Below are 22,094 nucleotides of genomic sequence, written 5' to 3' on the forward strand. Positions count from 1 at the left end.
GCGTTCCTGATACAATACCCACCTCTGCAAGGAAGGAGGCTACAGGACTTTCGGTCTAGCGGAGATGAGCCCAGAGCCAGAGGGGACACGTCCCTTTATCTCGGGCCGCTCGGGGACGTCCCCAGGCGGACCCTCCTTTCAGAACCCAGCAACGGCGCATGTCCGCGGTCCTGCCGCCAGCAGCAAGGCGGCCCAGAGGTCGCTGCCCAGGCTTGACCAGGGCTCTCTTCTGAGTGCTTCTTTCATCAAAGGGAGGAAAAGCCATTCACGACATAATTTCGAGCGAACAGCGCACCACTGTGCTCCCAAGTGCCCTGCTCTTTGTGGCCTCTCCGTGAGCCCTGCCCCCCTTCTCAGCCCTGCCCCCACTCGGCTGCGGGGTTCAAACAGCCCATGCGAACCCAAGTGGGTCAGCATCGGGTTCCCAACCGGCCCCCAAAGCAAACCTCGGCACGTCGAAGAGAGACCTCGGCGACCCTCACTTTTACTCTTCAGCCGGGAGAAGGCGAGACCCGAGTTCCCACACCTGCACAGAACACCCGGTCCGCTGCGGGGGAGGGGCGACCTCCAGGCCGCTGCCGCTGGAAATCGAATTCCTATTTTCAGTTCCGGTGGCCTCGTGGGCCGTGTGGGGGTGGTGGGCGAGGCCCATGCCACCTCAGGCGGGCACAAGTGTTCAGCACTGAAGTGCAGAGCCCTGAGCCTCACACCGTGAGAAGCGGGGCCCCGGTGCGGCTCCCCGCCAGCCCGGAGGGGACGATGGGTCCTGCTCACGAAGAAAGCAGAGGGCAGGTCACCGTCCCCTCCGTGGTGCTGCGTCCGCCCGGCTGGACGTGAGGGGGCATGTGAACGGGTTGATGTCATACGGTGGAAGATGCCGGGCCCAAGGCGCACCGAGAAATGAACACCCACCGGGGGTGTTTTCCCAGCCAGGCTCCGTGGGGTTCTCTCTCTACACGGGCGCCACTCTGCCCCCTCAAGCTGGCCTCCCAAGTAAGGCAGCCAGAACGGGGAGGGAGGGGGGACGGCTGAGGGGGGGTCCTTGTTCTCCAGTCCCCGTTTGTCCCAGAATCCTCGTGGGCCAGGCTTCCCACCTCGGCCGCGGAGGCCGCCCCGCTCGGACTTCAGGGGCTGCAACCACCGTCCGCCACCCACCATAGTTAAAAACCGGAGACTTTCGGAGAACACGAAGCTCAGTGCTTCAAGAGCAAACCCCTCCCCCGCAGGGCATGGCACAGGCCCACAGGTGCAGTCCAGGGGCGTGAAGGTGGACACATCTCTCTAGGGCTGGGAAGCCAGACCATTTGTGAAATGTTTAAACCGAAAATACCCCGGAGAAATGCTCCCACGGCGTGGAAGCCGCTCCTACCGTCTGCGGAAGGTTCTGGGTCTCCACCAGGAGGGCAAACACCCGGGCTTCCGCTCCGCACCCCTCCCCCGCCGCCTTCCAAGGATCTGAGGCCTCAAAATGGATTTCAAAGCCCCTGCAATTTTGGCAGCATGACATTTTATGTCTTATATGCTATTTTTATTAGCCAGGATTGCAGAAAATTGACGTTCAGCAGCCATTAACCTTTCAAGCATGTAACCCTCTCCCCCCCCCAGAAACACATCTTACGCTCCTCTGCGGATCGATGCTTAAGCTGTCCCGCTCCTTTAAGAAAAAACAAAACAAAACAAAGCCACATCCTTGTGAAGATGCTCTGTTCTCAGGAAAACACAAGTTCTATAATTTTACGGACTTTTGATCACAATTTTATAGCCCTCGGCCCTTCGCCGGCATTGTGTTTCATCTTGAAATATAAGAACGACATTAGACAGACCGTACAATCCCCTCTTTGCCTCGGAGGGGAGGTGGGACAGAATGGGCACCTCAAGAGAAAGGGTCTGCTTCCGACGGGGAGGCTGTAACTTGCGTCCTAATCCGGCGCACATCACGGCCCAGCACACACGCCGCGGACAGCTCGGTCCTCTCTGCCCAGGAGCTGCAGGGCTTTAAATAAGTCATTCCGTAATTTATTCATCCAATTTCCAAACATGCCTTTTGCCAAAAGGTCTCTGGCCACACACAAGAATATAAAGGCCAAGAAGATTAAAAAACAAAACGTCCCCAAACAAAATCATAAAAAGCCAGGGACTCGAGCTGTCGTCCACTGGAAAACCACTGTCCCCAAGGCCAGCTCACGGCAGCTGGGGGGCCGGGCTCCGGGGCTGGAGAGGCTGGATGGCCGGGAACGAGGGGTTTCCTGCTGGGGCCTGGCTGTCCGGTCAGCCCGAAGCCTCAGGTGAGGACAGAAGGGCAGACGCACCCCCGAGAGCCGGCCCCACTCGGCTGCATACACCCAGCGAACGGTGGCAGGGGCTGCGTGCCCGCCCCGCGCCAGGCTTTCTGTGGGCCAGGCGCCACCTCCCACACATCACAGGCGTCACCCTCAGGCCCGCCTGTGCCAGGGACTGTCATCCCCTTGGGGAGGTGCCACAGGAGATGACACAGGGAAGGACGTGTGCCTGGTGCCGCTGAGCTGATAACGAGGACACTGGGGCTCAAACCCCAGAAGCTGATCAGACCCCGGGTGCCTGGTCTCCATGGGGGAATCGGGGCTCGGGGGGCCGATGGGGGGTGGAGGGGTGACCTCAGGAGGCAGGCTGCCTGCTTAGCCTGGGCCTCCTCCAGGACAGGCCGTGCGAGCTTAGACAGGTGACCCCCGTCTTCGCACGTCAGTGTCCCCTCCTGGTAGGATGCGGTTAATAAAACGCTGGCCGCACAGGGTGGTTGTGCGGATTCATCCAGCTGGCCTGGTGAGGTCTGGCAGTGCCCAGCACATGAGGGCTCTACCGACGGGCACTGGGGCAGGGACCGGCCTCCTGTGGGGGGGGGGTTCTGGTGCTCCCCAAAGGCAGCTGTCCGAAGTAGCTTCCCCTGTTTACAGAGCTCACTCATCAAAGGCCTGTGGTACCCCCTCCAGCCAGTGAGCCAAGGCCCTCTGTAAATACCTCATTGAAGGATACAAAAAAGAGGAAGGAGAAAGGGTGTCTTTCCCCTTCAAGTCCTCATTGTGCAAACCAGCCGGACCTCAGGGCCAAGCAGGAACAACCTACCTGGCACTTTCCAAAGCCAGGGTCCTGCCCTCGGCGGCTGCTGCCCAGGCACCAGTGGAGAGAGGTGTCCAATGCACCCTGGGGCCCAGCGGGGGAGGCAGGCAGGGCCTGATAGCCTGGCCTGGCTGCAGAGGTCATTCTCTGGAAGGCCCAGGCCCATGCCCATCCTGCCTGTTGGCCCCTGGGTTGCCCACCCCCGTGCAGAGAGAGGATGGCCAAGACTCTGCAGCCGCTCACCCCTGCAGCTACCTGGGGCTCCCACCAACCGCAGACCAGCGGGCCGGGCAGCCTGTGACTGTCCCCAGGCGTGTGCGAGGCTTCCGAAATGCAGCAGCAGAGACGGACAGACACGGGCCCTCGGCAGCCGAGCCCAGCAGCTGCTTCCCTTCCCTCTGCAAGCGAGCAACCTGGGCTGGCGCAGGAGCCACGCAGCCGGGCGGCCCCACGGGCTGCTGGGAACACAAGGGACGAGGCGCCGGAGCCAGAGAGAATGCCTTGAGCAGCGGCACGGTCCAGCGGTTCTGGGGAGAGGACATGCGTGTTCTGCGAAGGCCTCCCTGCCGGTGGGCCAGCTCCGGGAGCTGGCCAGGCCTCTCCAGCAGCAGCCGTTCAACAATCCGTTCCAAACTCAGACGTTCAGATGAACACAGTGGTTACAATGTATCTATGCGGTGTGACTGGAGCTATGATCCTTGTTATGACTGCATCTGACCAGGGATGGGGACGATGTGTGTGCCACACACACTGAGATCCGATGAAACTGGGGTGTCACGCTCTGGAATATGGGATCCTACACCGCTCCCCTAAAGTGCCTCATTTGCTGCACCAAGGGTGCAGCCTCCTGCCGACCACCCACCCGAGCTGTGCTGGGAGCCGCTGTTCCCTGCAGGTACGGCGGAGGCCACCGGCTCCCTGCCTCCGAGCACTGTCGCCGGAGACATGCAGGCTCCCGTGAGCACTGTCTTCCCTGGAGATGGTTGGACAGGCAGACGCCCAGGCCACAGCCCCAGGATGTCAGATTCGGGGCGTAGGAGAGTCCCAGGGCTGTTGTAACAAGTTCTCGCGGAGGTCTGGAGGCCAGACGTCTGAAATCAAGGCGCCCCAGGGCCTTGCTCTCCGTGGGGAGGCTCCTTCCTGCTTCTCCTGGCTCCTGGGGCACCAGGGGTCCTCAGCTGGTGGCTGCATCACCCCAATGTCTACCTCTGTCTTCACGTGGCTTCTCTGTGTCTGAATTCTCTTCTGTCTGTTACAGGGACACCTGTCACTGGATGGAGGGCCCACCTGAATAATCTGGGATAACGTCATCTTGAGACCCTTCATTATGCCTGCAAAGACCCTTTCTGCAAACAGGGTCACAGTCCCGGTGCTGGGTCGATGGGTCTTCTGGGGCCACCGTCCAACCCACTACGGTAGGTCTTACTGGGTTCAACAAGTGTCCTCCAGTTCCAGGACCACATTGGGACATCCCCCCTCTGCAGGTAAGGGAACGGAGGCCCAGAGAAGGGAGGGCACCCCGATTCAGCCCCTCCCCCAGAGTGTCCCGGCTCTCAGGTGCCACCCTGGGCCCCGCTGGGCGGGAGCCGGGGCAGCGTGCTCAGCAAACCCGGACACACAGCTCAGCCCTCCAGGCTTACATCTGGGCAGCAAACACCCACGTAAACCCAAACCCGACGTTTTTGCAAATCAGAGGTGCAAACACAGGGAGGGGAGTGGCCCTCTGTCCTGCTCAGAGGCCCTTCCGGGACAGACACGGGGTCCGCACGCCCCCCAGGGCTGGAAGGGCACTTCACTGTGCTCCTGATGGACGGAGCACCAGCCTGGCCAGCAGCGCCCCCCCCCGAGCCTCCCCAGGTGACACCCATCCTCCGCGAGGACCTTCCTGCCGGCGCTGCCCCACTGTGGATGTTATCTGTCACTGAAGGCTTTACCTTAATCCCTCCTCAATCCCCACACGCTGCGGCAGGGACAGCGAAGCCCAGCACGGCAAAGTGAGCAGCAGCCAGATCAGACTCACCCTTGAGTCCCCAGAGCCCCAAGCCTGGCCCGGGACCCACACACGCTGCAGCCTGATCCCAGACCAGGACCCAGGGGCGGGGCTCCTGGCAGGGCAGGAGGCAGGGCTCCGGGGGGCCAAGGGCTGGAGCATGGATTCAGAGGGGTCCCTCAATCGCCCTGGGCCCCGTTTCCTCCACAGGGAAGTCGGGGTGTCCATACGAACTGCCGAGGATCCGCAGGAATGGATCAAAGAACACGGCCCAGTGCCCCAGATTCAGCACATCCTCAGCTCGGGAGCCAGCAAAGCCCCCCCCCCCCAGGCCAGGATGCCCATGTCCTGATGCCTGAGCCTGTGACTGGTCCCCTGAGGTGGCAAAAACCCTCCGCAGGTGTGATGGAGTTAGGGACCTTGAGGGGGAGACAACCCTGGATTATCCAGGTGGCCCAGTGTCACCACGAGGGTCCTCGTACGTAAGCAGAAGAGGGAGCCAGGAGACCGCGTGCGGTGACTGTGGACAAAGGCAGAGAGAAGGAGGTGGCTGACTGAGGCCATGGAGGGCGGGGCCACCAGCCAAGGACAGCAGGCACCTCCGGATGCGACGCAGAAAGACCAGGAAATGGCTTCTGCCCTGGAGCCTCCCCGAGGGAGCTGCCCTGACACCTTGATCCCAGCCCAGGAGACCCGGTTGGACCTCTGCAGTCCAGAATAGCGAGGGGACACTTTGTGTCATTTAAGCAGCCTGTGGCCACTTGCACCACATGAAGAAACAAACACAGTCTATAATCAGAGTAAATTCCCCCTGTGGGAGGAGGAGGGACTCACCAAGACCTACACAGCCAGGCCACCGCCCTGAGCCCCAGGGTATTTTGAAGGCATTCAATTTAATTTGCATATGGGAAGTCCTCAGACACACTGCCTTGACCCCGCTGGAGGATGAAGGGAATGACCTTTGGTACCACACACTAAGATACTTCAGTAGGTTAGGTTTGCTCCTTTTTGTTTAAAGAGGAGGGGGAGGAAGGGAGCCGACCGAGACAGTACCGGAGGCCACCAGGAGAGGGCAGCCTAGAGCCCAGGCAAAATGTCACCTAAGCAATTCTGAGCGTTTTGACAAAAAGCAAACGATTTCACCGGCCCAGCCTCCCTCGCGCCACGGTGCCCCCATCGGAGGATTAAAAGAACAGGCGAGTGCCACAAGGTTTTACAAGAACACACGCGGGAGAACTTCATCACCCTTGACGGAAGGAAACTCAGCTCGCGGCATATTTTATAGTGGAGTTCCCTCGGAGTAAAATCGCCCCTTCAGAAAGTCGGAATAGGAACATTCTTTGAGAAGACGAATGTTTGCTTGCTGACTCGCTAAGTTCAGGCATCTGCTTAGAAAAAGAAAGAATAAGCCCTGGCCAGGCAGCTCGGTTGGTAGGAGCATCGCCCTGGACACCAAAAGGTTGTGGGTTCGATTACCAGTCTGAGTGTGTATGGGAGGCAACCAATGGACACTTGTCTCTCACACTGATGTCTCTCTCCCTCCCAAAAATCAATGAACACATATCCTCAAGGGGTGAGGATTAAAAAAAAAGAGCCCTGGCCGGTTTGACTCAGCAGTTAAAGTAGCAGGCTGAAGGATTGTGGGTTCAATTCTTAGTCAAGGGCAAGTCCCTGGGTTACAGGTTTGATCCCTGACCCCAGTCAGGGTCCTGTGGGAGGCAACCAGTCGATGTGTCTCTCTCACATTGATGTTTCTCTCTCTCTCTCTTTCCCTTCTGCTCTAAGAATCAATGGAAAATATCCTCAGGGGAGGGAGGGAGGGAGGGAGGGAGGGAGGAAGGAAGGAAGGAAGGAAGGAAGGAAGGAAGGAAGGAAGGAAGGAAGGAAGGCCTAGTAACCTAAATTGGAGGTCCCTGCAAACACCCAGGGCCCCAGGCCAGGCAGGAAGGACCACCTGCCGACAGAGGGCGCTCTCACGCACATCCGCGAAACACAAGGAGCCCGGCCTGGGCAGGGCTGTGCCTCCTTCAGACCAGCGTCGTCAGTCTTCCTCGTGGGCCGTACATCTGCCCTGTCACGTGTCCAGCGCTCCAAGCCCCAACGTGAGTAATTTATGACACTGACCCTGTGCCCAAACCCAGCTGCCTCCCTTGCGCTCCAGGTCTCCAGAACCGGATGGGCTGCCCGGCAGGGCTACTGTTTGACCGGCGCGGGCAGTGTCCGAGGACACTGTCCCCGCTGCCAGCCACGCGCCGAGAATGGGAGACCGCTGGCTCCCGGCAGCTGGCTCTTGTAACCCCGGGACCGGCTGCAAACGCAAGGTCCACCGAGTCTGGACCCACTTCAGACGAGCCACACGCAGTGACCACCCTCAGGCATCTCTTGATCCGAGGGGCCCCTGTTGGTGGCACCTGTCCTGGATGAGAAACAGCCAGCACGTCTGAAGGTTGGTCGCCGCTAAATTCACGACGGGCACCTGCGCATCGGAAGAACCCTGTGGGCACAAGTTCAGCGTTCTGAGAGCCTGGGTCTGGACAAAGACCGAAACACACATCGAGGAACACACAAGGGCGAGAGCCCCAGACTTCGGGGCTGGATTTTCCACCTCGCTGGCCTCCAGCTTCTGATCTGTACAATGGGAAGGAACAAGCCTACCTCCCTGGAAAGACCCTTGGGAGACTGTGTGCAGGGGGCTGGTATCGTCCGGCTGGAACTTGACGTTATTACATTACAGTCAGGTCTCACGTCCCCTCATCTTCAGGTGCCATCAAAACACATCATTCTGACATGCAAAACTCTTACTGGTTCTTCAAACCACAGCATCCACGGGCCCGCCACTGTCAGGCCGCTGACCGGCGTGTGCACCTTGCCCCGCGGTGAGGATTTATTTGACGGTGGGCCACTGTGGAGCGGCAGAGCCCAGAGCCAGCGGGTCTCAGCCCATCGCCTTTGGGAGCCAGTGCGTGGCCAAGCACTGGCCTCTCGGTCTGCAGGGCCGGCGGGCAGCAGCACGTACAAGGGGCGGGCCTCCTTTGTTTTCAAACACGGCTGTCAGGACCTCTGCGTGTGTGAGCTGTGGCCTGGGGCAAAGAGTGCACATGCCAGTCTTGGCGTTTGTCTAACGGAAGCCACTTTCTAAGTACGCAGACTTCCCTTTGTAACCCTCAGAACCTTCCGCCGGGCTGGACCCCAGCAGGGGGAGGCTGCCGAGAAGCCCAGAGCAACCCTGGCCCCCGAGATGCAAGGCCGGCCCGCAGCCAGCGGGGGGCATCCTGGGCCCCACCAAGGACCATGGGTGGACACTCCTCAGAGGAGGGCCCCCGACAGAAGGCAGGGGACGAAAGCAGCGTTCCTTTGGCTTCAAGAGCAAGGAGCACCCTGGCTCTGAGCTGGTCAAAGCCCCTGGGGGGCTGAGTCCTGCTTCACGCCCACTCACCGCCACTCCTGTGTGGGGACCGAGGTTCCCAGGAGCCTGCTGACATGGTGAACAAAGTCCCCACATAACCTCTTGGCTTCCCGGAGGAGGCTGGCTGGGAGACCCAGTGGAGATCGCATGGTCTCTGACGGCGGATCAGACACAGTCCAGCTTGATGCGTGAATAATTCATGTACATCCCGGCGCAAGACAGAGTCTGAAGTGTTGACTGCTCAACAAATATGGACCCAGTGCTCATGACATGCTCTCTGCCATCCAGGGTGCTGGCCATCGGTTCTAATTCTCCAAGGGGCGGGGGCTGCTAACACCAGAGTCGGCCAGGGCCCACGGAACAAAGGATGGGCAGAGGACTCAGGGATGACTCTGCCCGAGCGGGCAGATCGAAAGACAGGCACCTGCTGGCAGGCACCGCTCGCATTTTCCCGAAATCAGGTGCTGCATTTCGCCATGTGGGGAAAGGAGACCCACGGTGCTGTTTTAACCTTGTTTTTCTCACCTCTCCAGGGGAAATGCATCCAGAGCTCTGTAGCTGTTTGAGGATGCCCCCAGGAACCTATTTCCTGTGCCACCATCCTCATAGTCACAAGGTGGCTGCTCTGTCGGAGACATCACGTCTGCATTCCAGGCCGCAGGAAGAAGTTAAGGCAGGAGCCATAGCCAGTTGAGTGTGTTCCTCTTTATCAGGAAAACATAAAAGCCTTCTTAGAAGCCTCCTCTAATAGAGTAACATAATTAGATCTCACTGATCAGAAAGGTGTGCCACCTTGGGGTTCGAGCCTGTTGGAGGACGGGTGTCTGAAACAGAGCTCAGTGCAGACAGGGTTTAGTGAGTAGGAAGAGGGAGAGAATGGATGCTGGACAGGCAATGTGGAATGTCTATTAATTCTGATCATGGGGCTGCTTTGTCATCAGTATCATGTACTGAACATTTGCGGCAGCCCCCACTCCTCTGCGAGTTAATGGGGAACCCAGAGATATTCCCGTGTCAACATTTTCTGGCTCAGTCATTACTTCATTTGACAATATTGATCGCACACCCACCACCCAGCAAGTCGGGCATGGCACAGGGTGTTGGGTGTGGGATGAGGCTTGCTTAGCTCTTGCCCGTGTGTTTAGTGATGGCTTCCACCTGGGGAGGGTTACCTGTCTGTGCAGGTGTAGGTCAACTCTAATGGCACAGGCACAGAGACTCTTTCCAACGTGCTTGTGAGAGACTTCTAGCCGTGACGGTTACATTACGGTCAATTCTTAGACACCCACTCAGACACCAGTTGGTCTCTCCTCAACCCTCCCTCCCTCTGTGTCTTGTTATGCGAATGAGCCATTCATTCAGCAAAGCTGTTGTCCATCTCCTTCAGGTTGGGTCCCAGAATCTGGGGAAACCTGACTGGTAGACACTGCCACGTTCTCTTCAGCATCCATCCCTCCTGTTTTCCTTCCTAAAACAGAAGTTCAGTTTGACCAGGTGACGGATCATGATAGGTCCAAGCCAAAAGTGACAAGCAATCTCTGCTTCCTAGGTCCTGCAGCTCTGACTGGCACGTGACCTACCTATAGCCAATGAGGACTTCTGTGAGGGCTCGGAGAAAGTGCTTTCCTGATGCAGTCGCTGCTACCACTCTTTCCTTTGTCCTGCTCTGAACTCAAATGCAATGTCCGGAGCCACAGCAGCCAGATTGAGATGATGAGGCAACAAGGTAACACACTGGAGACAGCAGAATGCTAAGAGTAAATATTAGGCATGTGAAGGTGCCACAGTCCTGACCATGCTTCTCTTCACTATCATGTGAGAAAAAATAACCTCCATCTATTGAAGAGTCTGTCCATTGGGTTTTATCCTGTTGGCCACGGACATTCTGAAATGATCTAAAGGTAAACCGGAGTGACAGGGCTGCTGCCCTCATGAACCTAATGGTTTATGTAATAGAGACAACCGACCAGATCATTTAAGTCACCCGATGAGAAGGCCGAGTGCAATGTGATGGCCACAGCTGGTCCTGGCGGGGGCAGGGGCAGGGAGGGTGTCTCTGAGGAAGTCTCATGAAACGAAGGCATTGGAAACACAGCTTGTCCTGCAGTGTTTGAACTCCCTGTGCCCACTCTCCTCAGGCAATGTCCAGACCCCACGCCCTCCTGGCCCAGCAGACATTCTGCCCACCTGTCAGCCTCCTCTCCGGGAGCCAGGGGAGGTATGATGCTCCCACGATGCCACCTGGCACCGCCCATCCTTGTGGGGGCTTCGCAGAGAAGCTGGTCTGGGTTTTCCCAGGTCACCACCTCCGCTGCAGCCTCGGGAGGGCAGACGGTTAATTATTAACCAGCCAGAGAAACGGACACCACACTCAACTGCCCCAGCTAAACTGTGGCTCAGAGAACGTTCCACCAGCCCAGGGAAGATGGGGCAACCATCCTATTTCAGACATTACGGTGCCCCAGCGGTGACCATGACTGAATTATCCTGAAAACAAGTCTACTGCGGAAGCGTTTGTGCATCGGCATTGAAGGGAACACCAAGAAAGCAGAGGCGCAGAGGGGACCCAGGAATGCAGAGGGGACCCAGGAACACACAGAGGACCCAGGAACACACAGGGGACCCAGGAACGCAGAGGGGACCCAGGAATGCACAGGGGACTCAGGAACACAGAGGGGACCCAGGAACGCAGAGGGGACCCAGGAACGCAGAGGGGACCCAGGAACACACAGAGGACCCAGGAATACACAGGGGACCCAGGAACGCAGAGGGGACCCAGGAACACACAGAGGACCCAGGAACACACAGAGGACCCAGGAACACACAGGGGACCCAGGAACGCAGAGGGGACCCAGGAATGCACAGGGGACTCAGGAATGCTCGCTGCCCTGCGTGGCAGCTCCGCTGACCTGAAGGTTCACAAGGCCATAGTATTTGCCACCCTATTGGGGGAAACTCTTTTAAGCCCAATTAGCACGAAGTTTTGAGAATGCAAATGCTTTTCATCTATACATAAAACAAAATGCCATGGCATTTCTCCCACCCATTGATCATAAATAAGTTAATTACTGTGTAGCAAATCGCTCCCCTGGACTCCGAAGGTCTGGGGCTGCCGGTGGGCTGACTCAGGCCACGGGAACGACCACAGAGCAGCCGTTAACGCTGATGGCGCGATGACCATAAAGCGGCCACCGTGAGATGCTTCGCTTGTCGGACGAGGGCCGAGCTATCTGTGCTGGAACAGCTCAATTCCAGACAGTCATTGCACTCGATCCCGCCAGAACTACAGAAACACCACGCCTCGTGCTTGTCTCTGACACGCGTCTGTAGCGTGATCTTGTCGTTTGCAAAGTTTTCTGCGTAAACAGAAGTGTTTACCTGCCCTGGTTCGAGTGCACGTTACCTCCAAGGGGCTAAAACGACTGCCAAGATCTACGACGTCTCTTCGTCCCTGGGGTTCTTCACCGTAAGAACCAGAGGAAGACAACGGCGCGGGCGTGTCACGCGCGGTGCAGGGGACGCAATGGGACTCCAGCTCCCAGGGGAGGCACAGGACCCCGACACCCGGGACCCACTCTGTAATTCTCTCCCCAGCCAGGGTTGGGCTGGGCCTCGCCTGTCTCGGGTGCATGTAAGTGCTTAGAAAACGAGTCTCCCGCCCACAGATCCCAGAAGACAGGCCCGGCTCCCCTATGATGATGAGCTCATCACCCCCACTAGGTGCAAAGCAGCTGGACACACGGACAGTCCACCACCAGCCAGCGATCAAGGCTTCCCCACCCCACTGGCCAGGAGCTGCGGCCACCCGACAGAGAGGAGACACCCATTTGAAAGCTCACATTTTAGCACAAAAAGGCCGAGAACCTGTCACCCTCTTCTGCATCGGGGAGCACCTGTCCCCACTCATATAGAGGCGCTTTTTCTGGAATTCCTCAGTCGCACTGAGACTCCACATCTTGTCCTCTGTCGCCCACACCTGCGGGGGCCGGAGGACGGCAGCTCCAGGACTTGTGAAGGCGGCCCCTCCATGGTGTCTCCGTTACAGCAAGATTGTGGGAGGAGCTCCGGCCTTCACGGGGCACAGGGACCCCGGCAAACCCCCAAGCCTGCACGGTGGTGGCCCAGCTGCCCAGGGACGTGTGCTTTTTACCTCTGTTTTTTTTTTTTTTTTTTTCCTGGTCACCAACGGCAGAGTCAAGAGCATCAAACCCCTGCTTTAGCTATCAACTCAGACGACCTCTGAGAAAAGTTGGATTCAGTGCTAAGTGCAAATCCCGACCGGGACACAGCAAATGAGCAAACCCACAAGCTTTGCCCGAGGAGGGTCTGAAGACTCACCCCCCCCCCACCAGGGGCTGCCAGGGGTCCAGGGAAATCCCGTGCTCCCCGAAACGCAGATCTGGGGGCGGCTTCCTCACGAACGGGGAAACAGCCTGGATGCTTTCTCCAGAGCTGCTCTCTCCATCCCTCTGAAATCAGCTAAAGGCTGTACTTTCTGGGAAACCGAGGCCAGGAGAGAAGGCACGGAGCAGAGCTCAAACCTCAGGGAAGGAAGAGCCGACCGACTACTGTCCCCTCCCCGCACATGTAACGTCAGATTAGGGTGTCCTGAAAGGCAAGCAGGCTGACGGGCAGGGCGGACCGCCGTCTGCACTCCCACCGGGTCTGTGACCGGCCACGGGGTGGCGAGAACCCTGCAGGGGCCCGCCCACGGGCAGCCCCTCCCGCCTGCGTGTTTTCATGTTGTCGGTGGGACAGGCAGAGAAACGAAAGCCACACTGGCGAACAGAACGTCTGTGGGTTTGTTTACCACATTTTCCAACAACATCGTCTGCCGCGCGGAGCATTTCAAAGCGAGGGTAATTTAAGAATCCAGAATTTCATACATAAAAATCCTTAGGAAGAAAGTCTCTGCACATTACGAGGGTGACGTTCCGTTGGCTTTGTGACGCGCGGCCCAGGAAGTGATTCATCTCACTCAGAACCGAGGGGATCTGAATCATTCACCTGTGATGCCCATGCCCTCCGGGTCGCCCCCCGCGGCACCTCGCCGACCTCACACCCAGCACCCTGCAAACAGCACAGCTCAGAGGCGGCCCCGCCTTGCCTTTTCCAGCAGAACGTCCCCCAATCCAGAGCAAGGTGAGCGCTTCCTCTTCACCCCCACGCCCACCCTACCTTTGAGGAGCTTCTCTCCTTCCAGAATATTCTGGGAGATTAGTGCCGTGTAGTCTTCCTCGGAGAATCCAGCCTTGCAGATCTCCCGAGCGGTAAGATCCCCACTGTGGGCCTGAGGAGGGAGACAGGTTAGAACTCACGTCAGTTTGCAGAACTCCGACTGCGTGATGCCCAGCCCGGCCTGCTGTCAGGGTCAGCCCCACAGAGCCAGGTACACCCCAGCTTCCACCAGCCCCCCAGCTGGCCTGGACACAGGGGCTGCAGGGAGGGGAGGCCACCAAGCCCCTCTGGGCCCCACTGGCACCTGGCAGAGACGGAAGTTGAGTGTCCAGAGGGCCACCGGCGGGGCTGGGGAGCCAGGCGTCAGCCAATCACACAGAGGGAGCCAGGGAGCGGGCCCTGCCCAGCACCCCACCCCTCCGGCCGGCGGCGGCACTGCCCTGGGGCTGAGGTGGCCAGGCTGGCTGGTCTCCTCTCTGCAGTCACCAGGGAGGGAGAAGAGGATGGAACAAAAAAGTTGATTCTCCAGGACTGGCTCAGAGGGGGCGCCGGCAGGCTGGGGTCAGGAGGTGGGAGGGGTTCACCCACCAGTCCTCTCCAGCTCCCTCTGCTTTCCTGGGGCTTGTCCACCTCCGGAGCCCCTTCTGCAGCCAGCAGGGGAGAGAGCTGCCCTGGCTGACCAGAAAGGGTGGGCGGCCTGTCCTCAGAGCCTCTGGCTTTCCTGCCCAGTGGGAGGTGGTCTAGAACCCTGCTGAGAACTGGCGGGTGGGAGAGCCCCTCAAGGCGGGGCAGTGGGAACTAAGGACAGCCCTGGGGCTGGCGAGGGAAGGAGAAACAGCTAGGACCACAGGGAAGCCAGTCCGTGCCACCACCCCTGCCGGTGCCCACAGCAGGGCCGCAGCCTGCACCCCACGGTCGCGCCTTGGTGGGCTGTGGAGCAGAACACGCCTCCCGCCACCACCCGCCCCGGCCCAGAGGCTGCCGCAGCCCCAGCTCGTGCCACCCACCGCCGCCGGGGCTGAAGTGGGCACTCCCCACCCAGGGGGACCAGGGAGGGAGCGGGCACGGGTCGTTCCTGGGGGAAAGCTGGGCGCCGCGGCTCGGTCCTCCTGGACGAAGCTCCGTGGAGACGGGGGCCGGGAGGTGCACTCGCCCGGGAAAGTTTGGAGCCGCCTCCGGCGAGTGCCGAGCGCACCCGGCGCCGGCAGCCTCTGAGCGGCCTGGCCGGCGGTGTTGGTTTATTTCCGAGGTTACACCGCTCGGCCCAGGAGGAGCAGCGAGGCCGAACGGCCACGAGAGGGGGTTCCTGCAACTCCCGCGGCCCCTCTGCCTCCCACAGGGGCGCCCTCGGCGCAGCCCGCACACCGCCCTCCTTGGCCCTGCCCCCTGCAGGCGCAGCGCGGGGCTGGGGATCCGCTCGCAGGCTCGGAGGAGAGCAGGCGGCCGCCTGGCCCCGGCTCCCCGGCCCCGCTCGGAGCAGCGAGGGCCCCGCGGGCTCCCCCGTGCCTCGCGGACTCGGCGGCGAGTGTCCTGCGGTCCACATCCCAGCCCACCCGCTGCGACGGTCCCTGCCGGCACCGAAGGACCAAGGCGGCGCTGAGCCGCGAGCCTCCAGCCCCTGGCAGGGTGGCCAGACCGGGTGCCCCCAGCACCCCGATCCCCGGCCCGCCGCTGCCAGGTCCTCGCGCCCGCAGCCCCGGCCCGGCTGGGCTTGCAACTCCGGAGGCACGCGGCTCCCGGGCGATGGAGGGCGCGCCGGCTCCGCCAGCGGGCAGCCTGCCCGGGCGGGCGAACCAGCTCTGGGTGGCAGCCGCGGACCTGGGGCAGTGGAGAGATGCTCCGCCGGTCTCCTTCGGGCAGAGCTCCCTCCATCCGCTACCTACCCAGGCAGCCGCTCCCCCACACTCCCGCCCCGCTCCGCACCGCCGCTCCCGCTGCCCCGGAGGCTCCGCGCTCCTCCCATCCGCAGGCGGCTCCGCGGAGCGCGGGAGCCGGCTGGAGGCAGCGGTGCGCGCGGCGGGGGCCGTGGAAGCCGGAAAGAGCCTCTCCGGCGTGTGCGCGCCCCGCCGGCTCCGGGGACGGCCCCGCTCCGCCCGGGATCCGAGCAGCCAGGGCGGGAGGCGGCAACTTACCCGGAGCGCGCCGGAGAGCGAAAGCAGCAGGATGAGCACGCCGGAGCCCGCGGTCATCTTCCCCGCCGCGCCGCGCCCCGGCGCCCGCCCTCCCGGCGCCCGCAGCCCGGAGCTCGCTCCTCGCCGCCGCCGCGATCGCTCCGCTGCGCTCCGACCGCGCCGCCGCCGCCGCCGCTCCAGGGGCCCCGCGCCGACAGCCCGCGGCGGCGCCTTCCCTCGGGCGGGGAGTCCGCCGGCCTCCCAGCTGCCCGCGCCTCTGTTCCGCGCGCTCCGAACTGCAGGTGAAGCCGCGCGGTCGCCCCGCCGAGGCCCCGCCCGCCGCCCGGCCCCTGCGCTTGCCCGCCTGACGCGGGCCTTAAAGGCGCCGCGCCCGCACCCCGCCTCTCCGCCCGCAACGCCAGGCTGGGCGTGGGCAGGGCGTCTGAAGCCCGTGTTGGCCGAAGGGGCTTCGGACACTCGGTTTACAAGAAAAAGTGTGGGGGTGAGGATGTCAAGGCTGAAGAAGGCAAGGGTGTCCCCGCCCCCAAACCCTGGGCATCGCTTCTGGATGGGGTGCCCCTGTTTCCTTAGTCCTACTTCCTGAGGGGGGTCGTGGTGGGCGTAGGCACTCCATTCTGACCTTCATGTTTCAGGGGTCTTCTCACCAACTCCCCAGACCCAGCCACCCTCCTGGCCATGCACCCACATTTAGCCAAAGGGAGGACCTAGGGGGTGTTTCTGCCCCAGGCTGTGCAGACCCTGCCTGGCAGCGCTGGCCATGGCTGGAGGGCCGGGGAGGGACCGAGTCCCCCGGGGTGGGGTGCGGTAGAACCGCCTGAGGCCCGAGAGGCCGAGAAAGGAAGGAGAAACCCCTCAGAGCCGTCAGGGACTTGCGCAGGCAGCACCGCCCGCTGCCCTGCTTGGCTGATCCCTGGTCTGGGGAGAGCTGCTGTGAGGGGTCAGCAAGTGAAAGGCGGGGACAGCTCGGACCCGGAGGAGATGTTCTGCAAGGCCCTGGGGCTTGGAGGTGGGAGGAAAGCGCTTTGTCTGCTCAGATATTCCAGGATTTCTTTGTCTTGGTTTGGGGAGCTGGTGTCCAGAAGGTTAGCTCTGGCTGCAAAGGCGGGGCAAGGAGAGAGGGTGGAACTGTTGAGCTGAGGTCAGAGTCCACTTGGGCAAGAGAGCAGAAAAGCTATGGACCAGCCTCTGGTCCCCACGCCAGGACCAAACACCTGGGCAGGGCGGCCGCTGGTCCAATGCCGGCCTTCAGGAAATCCTATTCTAGGCAACTCAAGAGGGGCAGGGTAGGTTCTGTCCCCAAATGAAGGAGGTGACGTGGTTTCTCACCTTGTGACTGTACGACTAGTAAACAGAAATCCAAGCCTGCCCCGCGTCACCCCACATGGTGGGGGGACGGGCAACGGGTCACCCGTCTACAGGGCTGAATGTGTGGGCTCGGCATGCTCAGACTCACGGGGAGGTCCTGCCTACCCAGGGTTTCCTGGTGACCCATCCGGAAGCCTGCTGCGGGAAAGTCCACTCTGGGCCAGTGCTCACACCTCTGGAAGACCTCCTCTGCGTCCCCCTTGCTCAGGGTCCCTCGTCAGGGAGGAGAGAGAGCCCCGGGGGTGTCCGAATGCCCACGGCTGGGGCTGGCGCCTGCCTCTATGTTCAGAGGTCTCAGCATGAAGCAGCCTGTCCCTGAGCTCAGCACCCGCTCTGCTGTGTCCATGAACCGAGCCAGGGATGCAGGCTTGACAACGGGGAGGACAGTGCTGGTAGGGTGGCCCAAACACTGGATGAAGCGCACCTCCCCCTCTCTCGCCACTGCGTGTCTCAGTGTCTTGGCTGTACTGAAGGGCGCTGTGACTTCCAGACGGGGTACATGCACCCCGACACCATCCAGGCTCCGAGCTTGTGTCTATTAACTCAGTGTCGCCCTAACTCTGTAAGTGGATGCCCTTATCATCCCCTCACACAGGCAGGGTGAAGGGAGGCCCGGGGATCAGGCCCGGCTGCCGGCGCAGTGTGGGCCTCCCAGGCCCCAGGCCCTGTGCCTAGCATCTCCCAGCTCCTCGGGCGGAGGGAGCCGTGTACACTGCATGTCATGTGTGGGAGCGATGTCTTCAGGAAACCGAGCCAGAAGCACTGCAGTGACTGAGGGGAGCCCAGCAGAGAGCATCGCTTTCTCAGACTTGCTGTGGACGAGGCCGTGAGATGCACCCAGAGAGGAGGGAAACGGGGTCTCAAACCCCAGGCAGTGGGTTTCAAAGGATGCTCTGCAGCCTGGCCGCTCGAAGGTGGCCCCCAGGCCTCCTGGCAGCGTGCACCCCCCTCGGGAGCTTGTTAGAGATGCAGCCCCAGCCTGCGGGAGTCTGCGTGCTGCCTGACCCCTCACTCCACCTGTGCCGGGGGAGCACCTGCTTCAGAACCCTAGAGAGCTCCTGGAAATGCAGGCTCCTGGCTCCTGCTGGGACCTGCTGCCCTGTAGCGCTGGGGATGGGGCCTGAGAGCTGGCTCTGCACCAGCTCTGGGGTTGGTGTCCGTGTGCACCACTGCTGGGCAACCGGGGCCTGTGCCACAGAGAGGGAGCCTCCGGGAATGCTGCCTCACGGGCCCGCCCGGGACCTGCTGACTCGGGGTGTCCTGGGTGGAGCCTGGGGCAGATCCTGAGACAGCTGCCCGGAGGGAGGACTCCAGCCGCCCCCTGCCCAGGACCTGGAGGAGGAGAGGCCCTCCAGCTGGTGAAGAGCCCTGGAGAAAGGTGCTTTCGTTTCTGAGAGAGGTTAAGAAGAGCATGTGGGAGGGGAGCTGGGGTGACTGCTTCCCCCGGCACCTGCAGACCGCTGACCTTGACCGTGATGGGACCACAGACGTTCCCTGAGCTGCTGGGACATCCTCTCCTCCCCTGCAGGGGGGAGTCTGAGCGGGGTCCTCCGCGCACCGCGTGCTCCCTTCGAGCCTGCGTTTCCCTGCCTTTTCATCGGAGGTTGATTTCTCCGGCTCCCATTATCCTTGTATACACTTCAACGTTCCACAAGAAGCCGTTCTGAAAAGAAAGCGGGGAGATGTAGCAAAAGGTGTATTTCTAGCATAAAACAACCTTTGTGGGCAAATGAAGATGTTTGAGCCACCGAGGACCCAGAACAGAGAAGCACAGTGTTAGAGGGGAGAGAGAGAGAGAGAGAGAGAGAGAGCACTCTCACCACGAAGGGGCCGACGTCCTTCTCCCCGAGCTCACCTCCCTCCTTCCACAGTCAGGGGCCAGAGCAGGGGGCTCAGCTTGACCGTGCCCAGGACAGGGGCTGGGGGTGGGGAGGATGATGAAACCAAGTCTGAGGAGAGGAAGCCAATTAAACAGTCAAGTAGATACTGTTAGATTTGAGGGGCGGAGGGAAGCGGGGGGTGGGGGGTGCTGGAAATGTGAGTAAACAGCGGTGGACCCAAGGGACCCAGAGGAAGCGAAGGACTGGGAAGGGCCTTGCACGCTGACGGCTGCTGGACACAGGAGGCTTCCTGCCGGCTGCGGCCCTGACCCCCGGAGGCTGCGATCGCCGGTGGCCGCCCGGCTTGGATGCTTTTCCGTCCTGTGTAACCCGGCTCATTGTTGAACTTTTGGGGTTTACTGCTGATCGTCTGCCCCCGAACACAGGTGGGTGCTGGATTCCCTGGCGCTGTGACAGGTGCCCTGAAGGGCACCCTCATAATGCTCAGGTGCTGCCTTCTGTTCCCGGGCAGCGGCCGGGGACAGCAGACACGCCCGCCCCATCGGCGTCAGTGCAGCGGGGAGCCAGACCTGGACCAGACACGGCCGAGGGAGGCCAGCCAGCATGCTTAGCAGCAGGGCCCGGCACTTTCACACCTGGTATTTCTATTCACCCCGTTCCTGAAGTGGGACTCACAGCATCAGCCTCAATTCACAGGTGAGAAATGTGCTCGCTCTGCTCTGGGATGAGAAAACAGGTGCCGCCGTCTTCCCAGGACGTCGCATTCGGGGACCGCGGGCTCGGCCAACGGCCCAGGCTGCCCTCAGCTTCATCCAAAGCCGACCGCGTCTCTCGTACACGCCCCTGGGTGGTTCATTTCCCTCCTTAAAGAAGGAATAAACTTTATCTTTTGGAGCAGGTTTGGGTTTGCAGAACAACGCAGCAGAAAGTGAGCAGAGTCCCGTGTCCCCCCCCCCCCCCCCCCCCAGTACACGCTGCGCTTCCCCTTCATTCCTCCTGCTCGGGGCTACTTTGTTACAATTGACAAGCCAGTGCTGATACATTATTACTCACCGAAGTTCACAATTTACATTAGGGCCACTCTCTGTCATAGGCTCTGACAGGTGCGCCCACCATGACCGTGTCATTCCGAATACTTCCCCTGCCCCCAGTCCAAACCCTGCCGACCGCTGGCCTTTTTATGCCTCGCTGGTTCTGCCTTTCTCAGGATGTTATATGGTTGTAATCATACAGTATACGGCCTGTTCAGATTGGCTCTTTCACTTAGCAATAGACATTTAACTCCCCCCCGTGTCTTTTTATCACCAGATAATACTTACTGTCTGGATGGGCCACAATTTATTGATCCATTCACCCATTTGAGGACACCTCATTGCTTCGATATCCCTGGGTTTTTAAATAGTGGGGACTGAAGGTACTTCTCCCCCACCCTCCCCCAAGTGTCAGGCCAGCCAATGGCTTCTGTCCTGTCTTAGCTGGACTGAGGGTCCCACGGCAGAGCAGGCACCTTCTGCCTCATGGGATGGGTGGGGTCACCACCCCGCCTTTGAGCTTGGGGGTGGAGCAGGAGCTGAGGCTCAGGACATCTCCCTCCCATCACCGTCACCGTGGTAACAGCCTCCTCGCCCTGGGTGAGCCAGCTGCCCTCACGCCTGGTGGTGATACCCAACTCTCCGGGTTTTCAGACGTAGACGCCGATTCACAAAGCTGCCCTCATTCTCTCCTACTTTGGTTCTTTTTTTTTATCCTCACCCGAGGACATTTTTCAATATTTTGTTCAGATAGAGTGGGAGGGAGAGAGAGAGAGAGAGAAACATCGACGTGAAAGCGACACATCGAGTGGCTGCCACCCACACGACCCAACCAGGGCCAGGGACAAACTGCAACCAAGTTATGTGCCCTTAGCGGGAACCGAACCTGGGTCTCTCCGGACCGCAGGCCGACATTCTAACCGCTGAGCCAAACCGGCCAGGGCTCCTACTTTGGTTCTTAAGATTCGGGAGTCGGCAGGGACAAAGCCGTCTACACTGGTAAACAGTCTCCTTCGTTTTGGGATTTCAGTGGCTATCATGACTATCCCCCTTCCGTGCAGCCATCATTGGTGGGAAGGCACATTCTCAACATGTGCTCGTTGCTCTTAGGGGATGACGTTCCCGAGCTGCGGCCTCCCCACCCGGCGCCACGGGACTGGCCTGGACTGGTGTCCCAGGACCATGTGCGAGTTCTGCAGAGGTGACGCAGCCCGAGAGGCCAGCAGCTCCCACTCAAGGGCAGAGGCTGCGCCTTCGGTGCGTTCCCGCGTCCTGGCCTCAGGCCCGTGTTCCTGGCCGTGCTCGGCACCACCCTCGCGTGCTCAGGAGGAAACGGGACCTAGAGGAGGCGGTTCTGCCTGGGGGTCAGGGTGGCACTGGGTTCTTTGCTCATCTTCCCACGGGGAGGTGGAGCTGGCTTCCCCCCTGCTGGGTGCAGGCTGGTGCTCCTGACTTGTTTGGCCCAATGGGGTGGAACTACTTTTGAATCCCCAGAAACCAGGTCCCAAGAAGCCACGTGGCTCCCGCGGGGGCCTCTAGGAACAGGTGTCTGGGACCCTGAGGCTGCCTTGCTGGAGAACCATGGGCAGGGCCTGCCGGCCAGCCTCCTCACTGCCCCTTGTGGGTGACGCTCTCCAGGACCAGCCCGTCCTCAGGAGAGCCAGTGCGATCCACTGATGTCCTGAGGAACCGGAACCACCCGCAGTCATGGCTCCATCCCTGCCCCCAAAGCAGCGGCAACCAGAGGCCATGGCACACAGCACTGAGAGACGATTTGTTGTTCCGCAGCAACGTGACTGCCTGCAACGCTGCCCAGCTGAGGCCGGGGCCCAGGCCCAGTGTCGTCTCCTGAGCCGCCCACCTCGCTGCACAGGGTCCGGTGCAGGAAGGGGCCCAGGCCCAGTGTCCTCTCCTGAGCCGCCCACCTCGCTGCAGAGGGTCCGGTGCAGGAAGGGGCCCAGGCCCAGTGTCCTCTCCTGAGCCGCCCACCTCGCTGCAGAGGGTCCGGTGCAGGAAGGGTCCCAGGCCCAGTGTCCTCTCCTGAGCCGCCCACCTCGC

The 22,094-nt window shown here is 60.8% G+C and overlaps 1 protein-coding gene across 2 annotated transcripts in view; it reads right to left on the minus strand.

The window, feature by feature from the left end:
* CDH4 (cadherin 4) overlaps positions 1-15,856 on the minus strand; it is a 281,734-nt gene extending 265,878 nt beyond the window's left edge. For both annotated transcript variants that reach the window (XM_036245369.1, XM_036245370.1), the window contains exons 1-2: positions 15,800-15,856; positions 13,668-13,779 (exon numbers count right to left, since the gene is read on the minus strand). In XM_036245369.1, coding sequence (XP_036101262.1) covers positions 13,668-13,779; positions 15,800-15,856 — 169 coding nt within the window. The remainder of the gene's footprint in view (positions 1-13,667; positions 13,780-15,799) is intronic.
* Positions 15,857-22,094: the final 6,238 nt, after the last annotated feature.

Source organism: Molossus molossus, unplaced genomic scaffold, assembly GCF_014108415.1.
Source record: "Molossus molossus isolate mMolMol1 unplaced genomic scaffold, mMolMol1.p scaffold_m16_p_6, whole genome shotgun sequence".
Taxonomy (NCBI): domain Eukaryota; kingdom Metazoa; phylum Chordata; class Mammalia; order Chiroptera; family Molossidae; genus Molossus; species Molossus molossus.